Here is a 20,500-nt window from a genome sequence, read left to right on the forward strand (position 1 = left end):
AAACAAAGAAGCATGTTTGACAAGGTAAATAGATTGATTTTTCTTCTAACTTAGCAAAACCTCAGACTTTAAAAATATTCTCCTTGCTTCCAATTGAAACCAAATGTCTAGCCGTATTTCTGGCAAGACATTTCTAACCGTTTAAATGTGTAGAAACTGTCGATTACATATTAACATTTATTTCTGATAGTTGTCGAGATCGTGGAAGGACTAAAATCGCAATAATCCCCATGTTAATACCTTAACTTTTAACCTAAAAGATTTTTTTAAAGGAAAAACAGGGCACCAATAGTCTTTCTAATCATCAACTGATAACAGTGGAATTTATCAATACTATCTCGATAACAAGAGGCCTTAACTCACAACGGATCCATGCAAAAACACATTTAATTCTTCAGATATCCAACTACCTTTGATAATAATAAAGTAGACGAGACAATCATGTACCAACATACAAGAAACTGTTCACTGCAAGACATTTAAGAGTCATTTGACACTGATCTGTAAACGTTTTTTACACGTAGAGTTACTTGTCGTTGTTTGAGCACCTTCAGACCTATAATCAGTTAACTGTAGTGCAGCTGGAAAAAAAAAACTATAACAAAAGTTTCAGGTTTACTCTGCAAAGTAAAGGGGTTGACCTATTGAAAGTGATTGTGCTCATTAGGGTTATGGGACAGACGTACCACAAGAGGGCGCCCTCACTTATGACTACACTAGACTGATTTTTTTTCTTTTTCCCTTTTTCTTACAGAGGAACAGAAATCATCTAGAGTTACATACAGTCTGTGGTTTCCAGGCAGGTCTGGTCAATCATAGCACCATACAATAGCACGTACACAAGAGAAGAGAATAAGGAAACACGCACAACACAGTTAAAGTTGAGCTGTAAATGAGCTACATTGTGTCAACAGCAGTGTTAATGGTTGCTTATCAGTCAGATGTAGGACTCGGAGCAGGCAGGCAGAGAGTGTGCAGCTAAGTTGTATTGTTATTATTCCAGTCATGCTACATGTAGTGATGTGAATGAGGTGACTCAAGGAGCTGAGCATGCCTGGATTTGTCTCATGTCAGAGTTTGTTGCATTGGAGTTGATCATGGCAGTCTACATGTTGTTTTTTAAGTGGTTTCCAGTGTTGTAGCAGCAGTTTAGCACCCAGTATTTTTTCATTTATTTGTTTGTTTTTTTGGCTCAAACAGGAAAACATGAGGCTCAACTGGAGGTCCGATATGTGCCAGTCCTTCTGTGAGTGATTCATAGTTCTTGTGGACTGTATTTTTGCTCGGAGGCAGGTTGTAAACAATATTATGCAACTGGACAACGCGCAAGTGGGTCATCAGCCAACCAGGGCGGGCAGCATTTTGAGAGATTGCATGAAAGTAATCTGTGATAACCAGTCGGTCTTGCTCTTAGGGAGCTAGCCAGAGTCAGTTAACTCATGTCAAATCTAACAACATAAATACTGAAACAAACATACACAGTTTTAAGGTTCCCCAAGAGAAAGTAGTGGTTCTGTAGTCCCTTGTCTTCCACATTGAAGGCACAGGATGAGCACGTAGCTGCAGTGAGAGTAGGTTTGGCACCGAAGATTGTGTATGCTGTGACAGGAAGTCCCTCCCAATCAGTAAAAGTCACTCCTGACTCGCTCGTCTCTTCTCCAGCTTCATTTTCAGCTCCTCATTGAGCGCTGTGGACAACCAGGGATAAACAATTTGGGATTAAAGGACTGCAGATAAACTGCCGCCAATGAAATCAGCACATCTTGTACTCACTCTGTGTGAGAGGTGAAGGGGAGAGGATGAGTCGTCTCATCGGGTTGCTGGGCGAGGCCGGGACTGGTGAGGTCAGAATGCGACGGTCTGGGGCGGGGGACCTGGACAGGGGACTGCTGGAGGACCAACGATCTGCACCAGAATGGGAGCAGTGATCACGATATACTCTCTGCCTCTCATTGCACATGGTTTATATGACCGGCACAAACCTTGTTTTGGAGGAAGGACAGGGGCCCTAGGCAGGGGGCTTGAGGGGGCAGTGTGGAGGATCCTCTCTCCATTCTCATCATTGGCAGAAACATATGCTGATGACATAAACTTAACAAAATTAGTATTAAGAATTTGTTTAAAAAGGTGGGTGAGAAATGTTTAGTAATGCCTCACTTATATTCTCCTCATAAGGCTCCTCGAGTAGGAAAGGCTGAAGAGTTCCTGCTGTTTTCTCTACTAGTGCATCAATGACCTCATGAAGAGTGGCACAGGGGATCTGCAAGAAGATACCTCTGTGTTATAATAATAATAACAATAAAAACAATAACATTAACTTAAAACACACAGCTACAGTGTGTTTCATAGTTTGGATAAGCTTTACATTAAAAATAAGTATACATAATCTAGCATACAGACAAATAGTCAATCATATGTTATTGACATACTCACCTCCATATACTCATTAGATCTAAACTACGGCTAAAAAAATAATGGGAGAAAGATGAAGGGAAAGATAATCTATAAAAAATTAGTTTTCAGCAGTTGTTAAAAACAAAACACAGATTCACCCGACCTGATAGGCTGAGGGAAGCTGTTCTAAAGTTTGGGCACTCCAACTTCAAAAGCATCTCAATATCAGCTCAGGCTTAAAAGTAAAAACGTGGAACAGTTCAAAGAACCTGTTCAGATAAACTGACAGGCTGAGCAGCAAGAATAGAGGTGCCTCATCAGGGCCAGTGACTTTTTAATAGCAATCTTAAAGTTGTAAATTATGAAATGACAGCGACCGATTTTTGCAGCGTTTTTTTAAATGAAAGAATCAAGTCTGGATTCCCTTGGAGGTGTATTTCAAATTTCAGTTGCAGGTCAAAAATAATACCAAGGTTTTTAGAAGATCTGATATTGGTGGAGATGGGGAACAATGTAATTGGCTGGCCTCCCTGGAGAAATTGTCAGGGCTGAACACAAGTGCCTCAGTTTTACCAGTGTTGAGATGGAGAAAATGTAAATGCATGCAAATATTAATGGCAGTGAAGCATTTGCTGAGGTAGGAGAGGGCCCTGAGGTTGTTGGGCCTAACAGAAAAGTATAGCCGTGTATCATCAGCATAGCAAAGTAGCTGTTAAGCAGAAGACCGAGGGGTACTGCATATAAACAAACAAAAACCGGTCCAAAGATTGAGCCTTGGGGACTCCACATACAAGAAGCACAAATGAGGACATATAAGTGTTAATATGAAGTATAGCCCTGATTCTCCTGCTTTCTTCAATCTCTCTACTCAAATTTAGAATTTATGTCTTACAGTTCTATTTTCAAATAATGTTTTTAAGGCCTGTGTGCCAAAATATCCACAAAAATCCTCAAAACCTGAAAACTCAAAAAGCTTTAAAGGATTAATGTGAGGACAGAGCTATATTTGATTTGGACCAGCTGTCAGTACAGAGAAAATAACAGCTCTGAAGAGATCTGAAACATCAAGTTTGTATCTGACATCCTGCATAAAAGCTCTTTATTTAAAAAAAAAATTTATCCAACATAGAGCATCATGGTTAAGTAGCTGTGATTCACAATAAAAGAGGTGAACTGAGACCCGTGTTTTTAATAATCTCATGCATCAGTCTGATCAGTTGGATTTAAGCGGTTTGATGTTTGCAAAAATAAACAAACAACAACACACATTTCTTCAATAAAAACACAGCCATGATGTAATGTTAAAATTCTGAATCTATAACAGTAAGGTCTATAAGTTTTTGATCAGGCCACAATTTTGTGAATTTTGGCTCTGTGCACCACCACGATTGATTTGAAATGATGCAAATAAACTCTTTGACTCTTAACTTTGATTCAAGACAAAAATAAATAGCATTGCCCATACAGAAACTACATCATTTTTTTATATAAAAACTTAAACATTGTTTTCAGAGGGATTATTTTCAGTGCTTGAATGCAATCCTTTGCATACAAGGATTCTCTGTTGTCTGGAACTCATGGATATCACCAAACAATGTGGTTCCTTCTCTGTGATGCTCTGCCAGGCCCTTATGTGCAGCTGCTTTTGGTTGCTGCTTGTTAGTGGATTTCTGGGTTTTTTTTCCCTTGCACAGGTGAAAAGCATGCTCATTTGAACGGAGATCCTGAGACTCACTCAACCACTTTCATTTCACTTCTCTGGCTTATCAAGCTCCTGGGTTACTTTTGCTATAACCTTTTCAAACTGTACCTTTTTTACTCAAAATGTATACATCCATTTCAAAGTTCACCCACTTACTTCTATGAGCAGTCATATCATCAGTAAACACTGGTGGACTTTGTTCCACTGGCAGCCATGCATGCACATGCTATAACGCTAATTCTGGTGTATTTTACAGCCGGTGTGATCTACTTTGGATCGTGTGCTGTTATTTTCCTTCTGCCCACTCTTCCCATTCTTGAGATAAAAGTTCATCTTGGTTTAATTTTAGCAAAGAATCTTATTGCACAATAATATATTGCTTTCTGTTTCCAAGCAAAGTCTAATCTGATCTTATTGTTCTTAAACGTAAACAGTGGTTTTTGTGTCTTGCCGTAAACCGTCTGCACATTCGTGAAGGCGTCTCTTGATTGCAGGCTTTGACAATGATACACTTACAGTGCCTCCTCGAGTGCTCTTAACTGGCTAGATGTTGTGAAGGGGTTTTTAATCAGTTAATTCCACAATCATCCACTTTACTTGTCTGTTATAGTCTTTAACATCTTTTAGTGTTGCTGAGCTGGAGAATGAAAGTATTTTTAGAAGCAGGTTTCGCCATTTGAAAGCCATAGTGATGACACTTGTGGCAGTTATTTATATGTGTCATCTGACCTAACTTTGATGGTCACTGAGATATAAAAGAATCCGCAGTCAAATCTGATAAACATTTTAAAAATGTGCTGACTTAACACCAAAATAAGATTTAAAATCACTGCTTTGTTACAAGTCTTGTATCTTGTGTCTCCTAAATGAAAAAAGGCACCCATGTCCACAATGTGTAATTACTTTTGAGCCTGTGAAAATGCTGTAGTTTCTAAATGGCTGATGCAATAATTGTTAAAATCCTTCCTTTTCTTTGTGTTTATGTCAGTCACACCATTCCTGATCCACTGTGGTGTACACTAGAAAAATTAAACCTCTTCTCCTTTTCCTAATACTCATGAATCTGAAAGTAGGTCAGTTATACTAACATGTTTTACATTCCTCTTATGAAATGTTGTAAAACTGTAACTGATGACACTTGTGCACTTACAGGATTTTCAACATCAATGACATAACCACCTTGGTCCCTCTGTGTGACTCTGTAATGTCTGAAAACTGACCTGGAGCCACAAAAAAGAAAAAGACAGCATGTAATGATATTCTAGTTAACCTTTGATGTTTGTGATTTTGTAACTGCGGTTTTCAGATATTCAGAATGTGTTTACCCGTTGAGATCCTGTCGAGTAGTAACGGCCAACGAGCATCCGTCTCTGCCTGGACGAAGCAACATGTTGCCACAGTCTGGGTGTCTCTCTAAAAGGACTTCAGCCTCCGTCCGGGACACAGGCCGAAAACATCTGCAGATGAAACACACAGTATTACAGGTAATGTGGTGATATACCAAAGCCACTTTAGCTGCAGTGCATCTTCTCTATGTAGCACAGAGGAGCGCTCACGGTGGGATCTCTCCTACTAAAGGAACGGAGAGAGGCGAAGGAGGAGCTCGTGCAGGATTGCGACTTCTCCGCCTGGCTCTTTCTTTGTCCACCACCTCCTGTAGCATTTGTAGCTGCCCCGGCAGCAGTGTGAGATAGGATGGTACATTCAGCTGTAATTGGACAGGAAAAACATGTGAGAGGCAGGCTGGTACAGGGATGCAGGTACAGCAGCTGTGTAAAAGATTACCACCTACATCTATAACAGAGTAGAGGAATCCTTTCCACAGCTCCCGTGATTCCAAGTTTGGTGCCTGGAAAAGACAGCAGCAGCATTTTCTGTCTCAGCAAAGATTTGTTAATTTTAGCATCTTTGCGTCTGAGTGTGTGAGCCAAGTGGCTTACTGTGAGTTTGGTCTCTCCATCCTTCATTTGGAGGATGAGCCTAGCTGCCTCTAGGTTTCTGTCCCGGCTGCAGTCGTCCTTCAGGGACACAAAGCCGCTGAGGTCCAGCTTCTCCACATACTGTTGCACACATAATTATATTTTAGTGCCAGCACACTATTATATGAAAAAAGACACACAAGATGCTATATAATCTGGAACTTACATGAGTGTCCTTGGCGTTGTTGAAGAAATACAAAGAATTCCCACACAGGCACGTCCACAGCCGCCTGGATGCCTGTCACATACAGATGGACACACAGACCTGAACTAAAAATGTTAAACCAAAAAGGGCCAGTGCTGTCTTCCCTGTCAGTGTAATGGATATTTTCCTTTTATCACCCCCACATTTCCTGTCCCTGGAGATGGCTGTAGTGAGTGAGCCTCAGCTGCTGTCAGTCTGTGGCAATGGATCACTGCGACACCCTGCACCTGAGCCATGCTCACATTACATGTCCACATTGCATTAAAAAGGAGCCTAATCAGAGAGGGGTAGGACACCTGGGGAGTGTCTTCTTTATCGTCTTCCCTATAAATAAAGCTAATACGTGAAAGTATCCTTGGGCAAAACTGCCAATTTCTCTGTGTAACTTTATTTGAAATCTAGGATATGTATTTCAGAGATCAGACTGGCGGATCAATAATTCAAAAGATTGAGTGTCTGTGAGTCAGCTAATGGATTCTGAGTGGAAACACTTGGCTGGGGTACCGTTTGTGACAATCAGATGCCCCGTTATCAATAAAATACAGTCCTGTTCGGTTCATGTGGCAATAACATGTAATGTTCGACAGCAGTCGTGATTTCTGTCATTCAGACGCTGTGATTAGATGCTACATCGTTGCATGCTTTGCCTCCAATATGCTTCACCGCTGTGTGAATTAAATAAATCCCCGCCAGCAGCAGCAGTGCAGTTTCGCCTCACCCATTCTCGCACAATAAGGAAGTTGACAGCTCTCTGGGAATGGTGGCTCAGCCGGTGTGCGGTCCATACACACATATACACACACACCGACTTCCAGCATCTACAGGACGCGCCGAAACCAAAATACGGCAATTGATGTGCACCGGGTGAGCCTACCTTTTCTTTCGGTCCTCGCTTCTCCAGGTACCCTTCGTAGTAACAGGGCGGGAGCTGTGCCCGCTGCCCCCCTGGTCCGGAGCGCTGCCTGACGGGTGCAGCCGCCATGAGTGTCGCTGGCTGGCCACCGAACGAGGACAAAGGGGCGCTGAGTAATTCGGGGACTGACACGCCTTCCCCGATGAGATAGTGCCGTGGCAATAATCCAACAGCTGGCTGATGCAGCCTGCTGTGTCTGGGGGTCATGCAGACGGGTGGTTATAGAGATTAAAAATAGGATGACTGGGGGATGAAGTCCCAAGTATTGAGATGAAAAAAAAGAGCATTTGTCGAAACGTCAAAATATGTATTGTGTGATAATCAACGAAAAAAAAAAAAAAAAAATCAAAACAAAAACTGTAGCAGTTTAGTTTTACACAGACACACGGGACAAATTACTTAACATTTATTTAAAGAAGCAAATGGACAGCATTCATTCATACACCACATTAATTATACAATACACAAGATTACATTTAGCATAGAGGTAATTCATACATCCTAAAGATAATCCAGGATAATCCCACTTTTAGTCTCAACATTTCTCCCTATTGTGTCACAGTTACAAAAAATGAGGCATTGCATATGGCAAAAGCTAGAATAAAAAAAACATACAAAAAGTTAGGCTACTTTCACAGAAAATTCAAAAGCGTGCATGATGGGGGGGAAAAGAAATAAAAGCTTTATTTCCACAGTAAGAGCAGCAGCTGACAAAAGCTGATCTTAGCCCTTTGTTCTTCATGAATATTATACAAGCTACAGAACAGCTCAACCTGAGCCCCTGAGTCCCTGACCCTCCTCCTCTCCTAAACTTGGGAAGGGGGCTTTTGATTAGGTGTAATGAGGCATGTAAACCCACACCTGAACCACAATTATTAGTCTGCTATGCCAAACCCCCGGTGCAATGCATACCACTAATAACAGAGCACAGATGCAAGCAAAACATTAAGAGGTATCTACTGTGATAGCAATGATGGTATTATGGACTGGGAGACTGAGCCTCAGAGGCACCGTGGGCTTGGGATGGGGTAGATAATGAGAAAGGGGGTAGGGGCACAGGGGCAGGTGGTGAATAACGCATAGTGGGGGAGGGCATAATCCAGTGCTGTGTGCCCTTGCCTGCTGAAAAGACCTGTCTGTTCCACTCTCAGTTTAAATGGAGATGGGAGAGATGAGTGGGGCAGGGGGCGGTCTAACAAGGGGATCATGACAAGAGGAGAAAGTTGGCATTCTAGTGAACAGCACAGACCATGACAGTTCATAGTTTGCTTGTAATAGGCTTAATTGGAACTGAAACCAGCCATTGTGCAAAGGTCCTTCCTTATTATTTGTAAATTCAGTACACAGTCACTGGAAGATAGTAACCCCCATCAGGTCTGATGCAGTTTCGGCCTGAAAACTGAGGCAGGTACAAAAAACACCAAACACACATCAGATTAAATTCCACGCATCAAATTGGAGGTTAGAATAATAAGGCCAAGCTCACCCGAGCACTGACGTGGAAAATGCACCAGTGACAGAAAGTTCATGAAACAAACAGCTGAATTAAAAAAAACAAAAAAAAAAAACAAAAAAAAAAAAAACACCCCACAGAACATTATGAGTGACACTGCCAGCAGTATCAATAGAGCCTGAGAAAACAGGAACTAAAAGAACATGGTTTTGGCTTTGGTGTAACGTTGCACAACATGAACGGTGGGATGCTGCATGTAATCATCTGAAATATCAACACAATTGTGCACACGAACAGCCCTTTGCATTTTGGAAATTAAAAAAAAATAAAAATTCTTTGGCATCCATGTTGAATAAAATGAGGGCAGTATGATCTAGGTTGTAAGTAACCTGCGTTACATAATGTTAAATTGTAATTTTTAGAGTTTAACTGCAATTCTTTTTGTTAATGCTAAAACTACCAATGTTTAGAAAAAAATACATCTATTGACTCACTCACGCTGTTTCAACATCTGCAAACTAAAACTTAGGACAAACTACCCAACATAGATTTGGTAAGAAACAGCCAACAAACATCACAGAATAGTGTTGCTGAATAAGGAGCTAAGAAGAAACTCTGTGACCACTAGAGGGCGGCAGAGACTAAACATTGATAAAGGGTAGCCAGTCCTCCATGTTGGCGCACAGTACTAAGGCCTTAAGGTACAGAGATTAAAAATGGGAGTGTATGAATAGTGTTTAGAGGAACGCATGCATGTGTGTAGTACCAATATGAACAATGCATAGAACGAAACGTAATATTCTGAGTATAAAAACAGGATAAGAAAAATAAAGTTGTTGCACTTAGGAGTTTGTAGACCATTTCTTCCCCAAACACCATTCTCTCTCAGCATTTCTTAATCAGTCCTGGTGATAGAGGTGTAGTGTAAAAAGTGCACAGGTGCATAGAGAATGGCTATAAAACTCAGGATATGACAGAAGCACCCAAATATTACGATATAATTTGGCTCATCGAACATTCCTCTGCCCTTGATGTTTTTACAAATCTGTGTGTACTCTTTAACCTTGAGATACAAAATAATATTGGTCATTGTCTTGATATTTACTCTTTATATAATCTTTGTTATCAAGAGATCTGGTAATCCTTTATCCTCCACTCTTCATAATCTTAACCCCTGCTGTTTTCAGTGTGGCAGAGGGACCATCACTTCAACATAGTTGGTGGGGAAGTATCCTGATTTTCCACGGAGGCTTCCTTCATACCAGTTCTCATCGATTTGAGAGACCAATTTAATGATGTCACCCTCCTGGAAGCCCAGCTCTCCGTCATTCTCTGGCTCAAAGTCATACATGGCCTTACAGCAAGGCTCAGCTGAAGAAAGAGACAGAGGCACAGAGATGGAGAAAGGGAGAAAAACAAAACAAAAAACAAATACAGTTATTCCATGGAAACAATTTCCCTTCAACGAGGTTAGTATATTCTCCTTTGAAAGGTTTTCATTATAGGGAATTTAACACCAATGTTTTCCAGTCCACTCTGTAGCCATGAAGTCCAAGTCATAAAAACTGGAAACATAAAGACTTTTAAGTTAGTCACCAGTGTGCTTAAGGAGAATCCTTCTGAACCTCAAGAAATCAATGCAGGAGTACAAATCAGGCTACATATTTTCCCCATTATTTTCTTCTCTTTTGTCTGAGAATTGATTCAGACTTTAAACTGCAAATTAAATATTTGGGTACATCACGATTGTTTTTTTTTCTTCTTGAGATTCAGAAGATTCAGTCATCAGTGCACTAAGCTGTCAGATACATACAACTTCATACATAATACCATACTCAATGGTTATTTAAGATGTGTTTTTGTTTGCCAATGAATGAATGTATGTATCTGCAGCCTTGGTTATTAATTGACCCACCAATCACAGTGTAGCAAAGCTAGTGAGACACTTCACACTAATGCATAAACTTTTCTGCTACAAAGATGTGCAACAGGCTGAGTAGTAGTAGTAGTAATAGTTTTAAGTTCAGTGCAAGTGACACATTTTCTTCCTCTGTCCACTCACGCCGTCTGTTCTTGATGGACGGTCTTTGGAAGGATGGCCCTTGATACTGTGCTGTGTTTGCTTAATGTTGCAGAAGGAAAGACACATCAGTCATATGAATGAGACGCACGCACGCACGCACGCACGCACGCACGCACGCACGCACGCACACAATATGAAGAGGGAAAAAACAGAATGAAAGAAGTGTACCAGAAGAGTAAGCTGGAGGGCTTGAAGCGGATGAAGAGCATCCTCCGTTTGAGTGTTCTACTTCTCCAAAATCAAAGGCTGGTTTGGGTTTGGGTGTGTACTCTTGTCTTGGGCGAGACTGAGCATCATTTACCCTGCAAACAATCAGAATCACAAACCATTACCTCTTTGAGCTCACAAGTAGAAGATGTGCCAATACAAATACAGACATGCTAACAAAGAGTTGGCCGATCTTATTTTGGGCTTTAATCCAATCACAAAAACTAGACACATTTTATTAAAAGAAAACAAAATGATCTAAAGTTCTAAACTAAACTGATATTTTGTTTCTCTAACAGAAAAACAAAAAACTAAACATATTTTGCAGCTTGGTATTCATTGGATGTAATCAGATGGATAAAAGATACGGCTGAATCATCCTGTCATGAGCCAGAGGACGAAGCCTCAACATACAAAAGGCATGCCACTTTCCAAAAATAGTCTGGTGCTGACCTTTCTCTCAGTTTGTCAGAAAGCTCCTCCATGATCTGTGTGGCCTGTCTGTGATACTGCAGCAGAGACTCCACAAAAGACGACAGCTGACTCACCTGCTCCACCTACAAAGGCAGAAACATGATGAGTATTTAAAAAACAGAAAAAAGAAACGAAACATGGTGACAGCAAATACCACACCAAACAGGTTTGACGGGTTTCGCGTAACTCCACAGCACATTGGAAAAAAAACAAGGCAAGTCAGGTGATACGTACTGCCCTTAAATACTTGTGTGTTTTGATGTTGGAGAACCTGTGAGCTGCCAACTACATGCATTTCCAAAACATGCAACAGTGAAACAGTTGGGCAATGTAATTTCACATGGTTCTCATGTTCGCTACGTAGTTTCTTATGTGACTTGCCACTCTTTTCTCAGTTTAGTGCTACTGTATTAATGCACCATTACAGACTTTAACAAGTAATCCATCAGCATACCTTGCATTATAATACATTTCCTCCTAGACTTAGATCTGCAAGTACTGGTACACAGATAGCTTGGCAGCCACAAAATCTGCCCTAAATCATTATTCTTGCTAAAATGATTAAAGATGACTATAGACTAAATAACCATGTTTGTTGACACTGAACTAGGTTAACAATTGGTCAAAATTAAAAGCTACTGCTGCTTTTAAACTCATTGGGGATCTCTTGTCACAATACATTCAGTCTCTATCAAAGTATTTTTCATTATGCATAATGCTGATAGTGCTGTAGAATAACAAAGAGTGTCTCACTGGCACTCCTGCAGATATATAATCTAAGTTTATACAGTCTTCCTACAAGTTAATCCTTTTGGTCTTACACAGAGCCACAAATGTGGCATTAATCACATCAATACTTTTGTTACATCAGACTCATTAAACAATGTCAGGTTTTCTTACAACTATCTGTTGAAGGAACTTGGCGCAGCAGTTCTAAAAGCCACATTGTACTACTTAATACTCACATCTGTCTCCAGGAGGTTGTGCATTGAGCGCTCAGCCAGTTCTTTGGACTCGTGGAACTTTTCCAGGGCCTGCCTGATCTCTTCATCTTGGATTTTACCTTGACGTTTCTTTTTATAGTCATAGTCTAGACGGCGGCCCTCCAACTTCTTCAGGTGGAACTGCAAAGTGGGGGTGGGAGATTAGTGTTACAATTAGGAGGATGAAATTTCACAGAATATATACTATCATACAAACATCAAAAGATTTTCACTTGTTCATAACTGCTTTGACAAATGTTCTTTGTCATTAGTGTAATTCAATGTCAGCTTGGATTCTGAATACTTTTTTATAACATTGTAACTCACATGCAGACTGTAGAGCTCATTAGTGAATGCCTAGGCCTGTATGCGCAAAATCTTTTGAGTCTACCTGAATGTCTTTGATGTCCTTTTCAGCGATTCCCTGCAGTGGGTCAATAAAGTTCTGCTTCACATCAATATCCAGCGCATCCTTGACCTCAGCCAACCTCTTCATTGACTCTCCTGCATCTATAAGAGCCCCACCTGTGGAAAATGCACACACAATTAGCATGAGCATGCCTAAGATAATATGAGTCATGTAATTAGCAACAATCAAACACAACAAAGCCCCCAAATTAACAATGTCTGTCGGCAACCCCCTCACAAATGCACACAACTCCCCTATCATACTGTCCACATTCTTGTGTCTTTTCCTAATTTAAAGCATATGCTATCAAGTATAACATGCCTCTTCTACCTTATATCTTTTCCTGCTATTAACTGCTGTTCTTACCAAAGTTGCTACTCTCGCCGATTTCATGTCCATATTTAGTCATACACTCCCCCAGCAGGCCCTCAGCCTGGGGGTAGCCTGGACTGTTGACCTGCCCACGGATTTTGGAAACAGTGGAGAGCATGCTAAGCTTAGCTCTCGTTGCTGGATTAGGCTGGATGTACTCTGTTGTTTTATTGAGGACTTCCACTACTGCTTTGCTAGTAATATCAGCTTTCTGGTGGCACACAAGAAATGAAAAAAATTTAATGCAAGTTGAATGCCATTAGGGCCACTTATGTAAATCAAAGGAAGCTGGAAGAAATTATTTCAACAAGCTAATACAACTTAAACACATGAGCTGTAAGTATTATGTGGAATGCAATAAATACCCTTTCAAGGTCCTTGAAGTCTTCATCCAGTTTGGTTCCCTCTGCACCTCCAACCTTCTCACTCATCAACTGTGAACCCAGAGCAAACAGAAAAATACAACTGACTGAAATTAACATTCTGACTGGCCTTCACGGAGGATTACGAAGACTGAAAAAGAAAAATATTTCATATAAAATTTCTATTGATATCCCTGTGAATGTTTCTGAAAACTGTAAGCCACTTTTTCTACAAATGTTGTAAACATTTGAGCTTGACAAATTCTGGCTTCTCTAAATAATCTCCAGAGAATCTAAAATGCTGGTTGTCTGCGCCAACACAAAATGCCTAACCCTTTGCATACAACTCTATCCACTTCCAGATCCAAGGACACCTGTGCTTTTAGAATAGAATAGAATTCAACTTTATTGTCATTGCACATGTCACAAGTACAAGGCAACAAAATGCAGTTTGTTTCCATCCAGAAGTGCTTTAGCCATGATACAGATATATTACAAATATATGTTAGCAATAATATAGATATGTGAGTATATTACAGAAATGGGTCTATTATGGTATGTTATAATGTACACGGTATGAAGTATGTTATGAATATGCTATAACTATAAGTATGTACAGGCTGTAGTGAGTACAGGCTATGAACAGGATATAAATATGAAAAACTATACAGAATATGAAATTTAAAAAAACTATACAGAAATATGAGATATACAGTTATACAGAAATGTGAACTATGCAGTTTATAAACAGTTGTAGAATTAAAAATTATCGAATTGTACAGAATGATTATTTACAGAGAATTATACATTAATGCAGTTAAGATAAGTGAAATATGTGGATAATTTCTACAGAGGCTATAGTGCTAGTGGTTGAGAGTGGTGGCTCAGTCCATGTTATTATTGTGTGTATGAGGGTACAGTTGTCCATTGTGTGTGTAGGTGGTTGTGGATGTGTGTATGTCCATGTGTTAACGTGGGTCAGATGTCAGGAGGCAGAGTTCAGGAGTCTGACAGCTGTGGGGAAGAAGCTGTTCCGGTACCTGATGGTCTTAGTCCGGAGGCTCCTGTAGCGCCTCCCAGAGGGCAGGAAGGTGAAGAGTCCATGTGATGGGTGACAGGGGTCTTTGATGATTTTCCCAGCCCTTTTCAGACACCGCTTCCTGTAGATGTCCTTTATGGCAGGAAGTGGTCCTCCGGCGATGCGTTGGGCAGTTTTCACAACCCTCTGCAACGCCTTTGCTTTTGTTGCTTTTAAAACTTTGTTGTTTATCTTTCAAGATTTTGTTTTAATTAACTCCCAAGTTCCAATACTTGTCCATTTTCCATGGGGGAAGCAACCTCCTCAGCTCTGTGTGAGGGACTGAGTTCTTTCCTCTTTACTTAGAACCATAATTCCATAAGGAATTATACTAGAAGTTTTCCTTTTTTCCATTAGGCCAGCACAGACTTTTAGCAGAGTTTCCTACACTACAGCCACATCCATGGATAATTTTAATAATCACAGATGCAGGCTTCATCTTTCTTCCACTAGGTCTCCTGGCAAGCCAAACAGAGGCTCATTGTGTGTGCGCGCTCTTATTTCAGTTCAGTTCAGTCCAGTGCAGCTGTCAGCAACACACTACACATAAAACTCTATGAACAGATGGATCGATCAATCTCTCCAGTTTATTGTACACAGGCCTGGCAATGTTTTTTTCTAACCTTCAATGACTCTGAAATTCGCCCTAAGCACCTATCACCAAAGGGTTCATGGGAAATAGATTAGCCCTGGATGTTTCCCTATTTAGAAACTGAAATCAAAGAATCTCTTTGTACCAGATGAGAAGTTGTTATGCACAGTGGGAAGTCAAAACTTAGCTCATTGCAGCTCTGTGGTTTTCTGCCCTTATAACAAATCTGATCTGATCTGAAACTAATCAAAGGCTTGAGTTAAAAATACAACTATTTTTCTGTGCTTTATTGAACACAGACAAACACACATTCCCATTGCAGGAGGGAAAACAGTGAGTGAACATTTGGCTTTAATAACTCACCAAACCTCCAGCAATGACCTCAAACAAGCAATTAGGTGCAGATCTGACCTTGCAATGTTAGCTTAGCCATCTTCTATTGAGCACCACACGAGACAGTGGCAGGTTTAATTCAGCTTAGTCCAAGAAATGTCTTTGGCCAACAAGAAAAGTAAAACCAATTCAGCTCCTGTGAAAGGGTTTGGCTTCAGTATACTAAGGAGCAGAAATTACCACTTTAAAATCAAATTCATTTCCAAGTTCAAAATGGGCTAATTATAATGAATTATAATGTCAAATGGGGCCCAGCAGGCCCCATTTGAGCTGACATATTTTCTGTAAAAATATGTTGGATGATCCATATGACACCATGACACAGTCTGACAAGATGACTGGCAGTCTCCAAAAACTGGCAAAAAGGGAATACTGTAGCCAAAAGATGCAAAGCACAATGCCAAAACACTACACACTTCCTCCCTTTCAGAATCAGAATCAGAATCAGAATACTTTATTCATCCCGAGGGAAATTAGGGGTTACAGCAGGCAGCACGCTAATGGCGCATGCGCACTCACAAAGGATGATCTCCCTCCATCTCACCCTATCCCTAACATTCTCTTTTTTCACACCAACACTGAGGATCTCTTCCACCACTAGCTCCATGAATCTCCTCTGTGGTCTTCCTCTGTTCCTCTGGCATGGCAGCTCTATATTATTGGTAAAAACACAAAACTCTGACCTGGGCCTGCACGTCTGGGGTAGGGCTGGGCCATATTATACCGTTCACGGTAATACCGGTATAATGTTAGGCAACGATAGGAAAATGAAATATCGCGATAGAATGGGAGTAAAACGCGCATGCGCAGTGCCTTTGTTTTCATACGCACATGGCCGATTGTTGAGTGAAACAGAATTGGTTTGTAAAAATGGTGCAACTTCCGTGATGTGGAACTGGTTTGGTGTTTGTCTGTCAGATACACAACAAAGCACATTTTTTTGCAGAACATGCAAGCGGCCGTTGTTATTGTCATATTTGTCGGACTAAGATGCTCTTAAATCTGGGAGTAATCTGGGTCCTAAACTCCGTATGCTTCAGGTCAAACAACACTGCAGCATCACTTAGAGTTAAAAACTGTCTAAATTCTTTCATCTTTAATAAAACGATCAGCATTGCTGCTTTACCAGGTGTAACTATAAAGTTTAACTTCCAGGCATCCATGAAAACAAAAGTTATTACATTTAACAGAGTTAGAAGTTAGCAGGAAGCTAGCGGAAGTTAGCTCGCTAGTTTCGCTAGTTACCTAAGCATGATATAGCATGTTCTGACTGAGAGATTTCTGAAAAAAATCAAAAGTACAGCTCTGCTATCACTTCCAACATAAATGAAGACAGGAAACTAAACAGCAGTGACGTTTGTAGGGTTACTGAAGTTGGGCTAGCTGGTATATAATGATGTGCTACGTGATCGCTAGCGACACAGCTATGTTAGCATAACATAAACAGTGAAGCTGGAGGACGAACACTAACACTTTTCCACTTATAAAAGTTAACGTGAAGGTTCTTCATGGTTAGCGACAAATGCAATCGCATGGCAGGGTGCTGTAAACGGACCAAACTTCAGTCAGGAGAACAACTGAGATAATCCATCCACAATACGAGGTTAGTCATTAATATACTGCAACAACATGGGAATAGAGAAGCTGCCAGAGAATTCAACATTAATGAATCAATGGTACAGAAGTGGAGGAAGCAAGAAGAATGAGTTTAATAAAGTTTGATTTATCTGACTGCTTTGTTTCGCTTAATGTGCCTTATAATCCCGTGCACCTTATGGTCCGAAAAATGCGTACTGCACACTGCAGTTTAATGTTGCAAAGCACCTCTTTTTAACTTCAGTGGATATTATATATGGTTATGCTCAGGATATGTCAGCCCATTTCTACTGGAAATGCCTTTTGGTTAAACTTTCAGCAAGGAATTTGCATTTGCACTGTTACATTTTTATAAAGCTTTAATGTACATAAAAACCAGCTTCTTGTTTAAGTGAAAATAAATGGAAGGTTGTCTTTTTGCGCTAGTAATGTTGTGGAGTTGTATTTTGTCTCGCATCAATTATATCGTCGGTTATATCATTATCACAAATTTTCAAATATATATCGTGATAAATATTTTTGGCCATATCGCCCTGCTCTAGTCTGGGGTATTTGTTTGGGATATTTTAATAAGATAAAGGGTAAAGCAACACAAAGTCCTTCTAATAAGGAGCAAATTAAAAATGGCCTCTGAAGAATGGCAGAAATTTGTGCAACACTGGTGGCCACATGCCGAGGAGAGATTAGTCTGTCAAACATAAAGGAAGTCTTAATAATCTGAGTAATTAAAGGTGCACTGATTTTTTTGATACGGTTATGAACCATTCAGCATTTATGTGATATTGCACAGGGATTTGGCACTTCACTTATAAACTGTAAAACATGCTGAAGGGCTTGTTTATTTAGTTGTTTCCTGCAACAGTGGCTATAGGAAATAAAAATTGTGGGGGGTTTTGTGTGGGCAAAGTACTAAAAACAGTAATTTGAAAAATCGCACATTTTATTTAAGATTTAACTTTAAAATGTAAATGTAGAATCTATATGTAATTAATATCTAGGCCATATGACGTAAGTCTGTTAGGCAATTACCTTACACAACTAATAATCTCCACCCCATTTTTTTCTTTTAAAACCTGAATGACTAGATGCTTAGCTGTGCTGGGCCAGGTAGTACAACTCAGATAAAAAAAACACTCAGTATAAATCTTGTGTGTTTGCAGCCATAGCATATTAAATAATTCTTGATTTTTCTATGACAGGAACTGGTCACTGTTCTGTATAGTTAGCAAACCACTTGTGCAGCTAGTTTAGCAAGAACTGGTTTCTGTGGATTCACCTATCCGTTGTTACAGTACTAACATAACAACTAGATCTGTGTTATTACCTGTGAGTTTGAAGCTGGCTTGGGCAGTATCCACATTACTAGGATTCCATTACTTACAATGGAGGACGCACACACCCACCGACGTAAGCGCAATCCCTTTTATATCACATGATGTTAGCAAAGCTGGTACAGGGACAACGCAGGTCATGGGCAGGTTTTGCATTTACATCAAAGGGCAGCTATTTATGTTTCTCTGATAACAAGCATTACTGTTAATGGATAAGTGGAAGCTGGAGACAAACCCAGTACAATAAATTCATGATGTAACAAGAATGCACAGACTTAAATTTGTGTAATCATCTGAATCTAAGCTTTCAAATCCCTCAGCTGTCTATGTTAACGTGTGCTGCTTCAGTTTTTACATGCTTGTTATGTGACATAGGAGATGCTCAGCAATGAGAAAAGCTAATGTTTAAAACACAGCACTGAACTCTTAAGCTTAGAGTTTTATACTTCCTTATTGAAGATGGAAAAAAAAAAAAAAAGAACATTACACCAGGTGACTGATGAACAGAATATCTAAGAAATAATGACAGATCATTTTACACAGCTGGGAAACATATGAAACTTAAACACTTAAAATTAGTTTACTTTTAACTGTTATCATCTTAACAGGACAGCTCATCTGTCTCGGGGTTGTTGCGATACACCAAGAAACAGATAAGGAACCTTAGTTTTGAACAAGACTGGCTAACTGCCCTGCTATGGAAAACAACAACAACAACAACAACAACAACAACAAAACACTGAAAAGATACGAAGAAACTCCACCCAACGTACGAGGTCTCTGTTTGGGAGACGGAAAAGAAACCTCCGATTGTCTGCTGCTCTTTTAACATCAATTTAACAAGAGCACAAGCCAAGTAGTACAAAACTTTGGTAGAAGCTCGGTACAAATACTGTTCCCAGGTCTCACTTTCTTAGGGGAAAAAGTAATTTATCAGAAAACAGTGGGTGCATAAATACAAATCGTTAGACTTGAGGAAAACAAAACTTTTATAGAAAGATTAACAGCTGGGTTAACCAGTGCTGTGTCAATGTTTCGCTAATTAGCATTAGCTAAGATAAAGTCAACTATTAACTTTTACGTTAGCCGTTACGTTAGCAACACATTTGTCATATTCTGAAATGTTTAACAAAAACATAGCCTATGGTATATGCAGCAAGCTGGAGGTGTTTAATTGTTTGTTGTTAAAGTTTTCCGTTGTGCTTAACCAGGTAGTCAGAATGCTACATGGCTAACTAAACGACAGGCTAATGTTTAACTGTCGCGCGCTTACCTGAGTGGCTTTGTAAATCTGTTTTTTAAATCCTGCGACGGACATCTTTGCAGGTTTCAGCGTTGCCACCTGGACCTCAAAGAAGGGGGGAAACGTAAGGAAAGCAGTTGCTCTGAGTTCACAGCACAAACAGCGACTGAGCAACACGTCTCCAAACTTTGGATCGTGGATGAGAAGTTTGCTAAGCAACCACAGTTTCCTGGCTTCAGGTTCGTGTGGGAGGCTCCATCCGGGTGGATAAAGTAGACCAAAGCACTTCGTGTAGACTAATAAATAAAAATACTAATAAACTGCCCACCTTAAGGTATCGTTACTCCATATTAAAACTGCAAGTACTGAAGCCTAAAGGTTGTTTCTCTATTCTAATAAGTAACTGGTCATTCGTTTTTCCACACGATTTCCACTACTGATTCACCTATTATATTTTCAAATAATATTTTATAGCTGAATATAAAAGATTAAAATGCATTTTAAAAAGTAAAAAAAAAATCTAAACCTTAATTTGAGGTGTTAAATTAATTTACTGAGGACAAAACGAGTTTGTAGGAAGAAAGTCACAGTCAGCTAAAGTGATTTCCTGAACTAATTCTAGCAAATCGATTTTTGTTGTAGATCTATGGTTAATGGCATGTGGAAACTTTAGAGTGTACAGTGTACAAGATCAAGTACAACAATGCACTTGGCTTTTCACGTTTGGTTTT

General features: G+C 39.9%; 2 protein-coding genes across 4 annotated transcripts; both read right to left on the reverse strand.

Moving 5' to 3' along the window:
- Positions 1–369: 369 nt before the first annotated feature.
- stap2a (signal transducing adaptor family member 2a) lies at positions 370–7,531 on the reverse strand. Of its 2 annotated transcripts, none has more exons than XM_085253555.1 (11): positions 7,155–7,531; positions 6,242–6,313; positions 6,037–6,156; positions 5,889–5,945; positions 5,653–5,804; positions 5,422–5,553; positions 5,247–5,316; positions 2,158–2,260; positions 1,983–2,078; positions 1,774–1,905; positions 370–1,688 (listed from the first exon to the last, which is right to left on the reverse strand). In XM_085253555.1, the coding sequence occupies exons 1-11, from the start codon at positions 7,398–7,400 to the stop codon at positions 1,633–1,635; spliced, it is 1,236 nt and encodes a 411-aa protein (XP_085109681.1). In that variant the 5' UTR covers positions 7,401–7,531; the 3' UTR covers positions 370–1,632. The 2 variants fall into 2 exon arrangements, with proteins under 2 accessions (XP_085109681.1, XP_085109682.1); XM_085253556.1 differs by lacking the exon at positions 7,155–7,531 and adding an exon at positions 6,424–6,552.
- Positions 7,532–7,583: 52 nt separating this feature from the next.
- Positions 7,584–20,036, reverse strand: LOC146553779 (endophilin-A2-like). 2 transcript variants are annotated; one of them, XM_085253558.1, is made up of 9 exons: positions 19,800–20,028; positions 13,540–13,608; positions 13,169–13,385; positions 12,785–12,918; positions 12,376–12,534; positions 11,390–11,493; positions 10,898–11,031; positions 10,709–10,768; positions 7,584–10,017 (listed from the first exon to the last, which is right to left on the reverse strand). In XM_085253558.1, exons 1-9 carry the CDS (start codon positions 19,842–19,844, stop codon positions 9,830–9,832), a joined length of 1,110 nt encoding a protein of 369 aa, XP_085109684.1. In that variant the 5' UTR covers positions 19,845–20,028; the 3' UTR covers positions 7,584–9,829. The 2 variants fall into 2 exon arrangements, with proteins under 2 accessions (XP_085109684.1, XP_085109683.1); XM_085253557.1 differs by lacking the exon at positions 10,709–10,768 and having other exon boundaries at positions 19,800–20,036.
- Between the last annotated feature and the right edge of the window lie 464 nt (positions 20,037–20,500).

This window comes from Mchenga conophoros, linkage group LG18 (assembly GCF_057382185.1).
Source record: "Mchenga conophoros isolate Kocher_MC1m ecotype Shallow Benthic linkage group LG18, M_conophoros_male_GT1.1, whole genome shotgun sequence".
NCBI classification, from domain to species: domain Eukaryota; kingdom Metazoa; phylum Chordata; class Actinopteri; order Cichliformes; family Cichlidae; genus Mchenga; species Mchenga conophoros.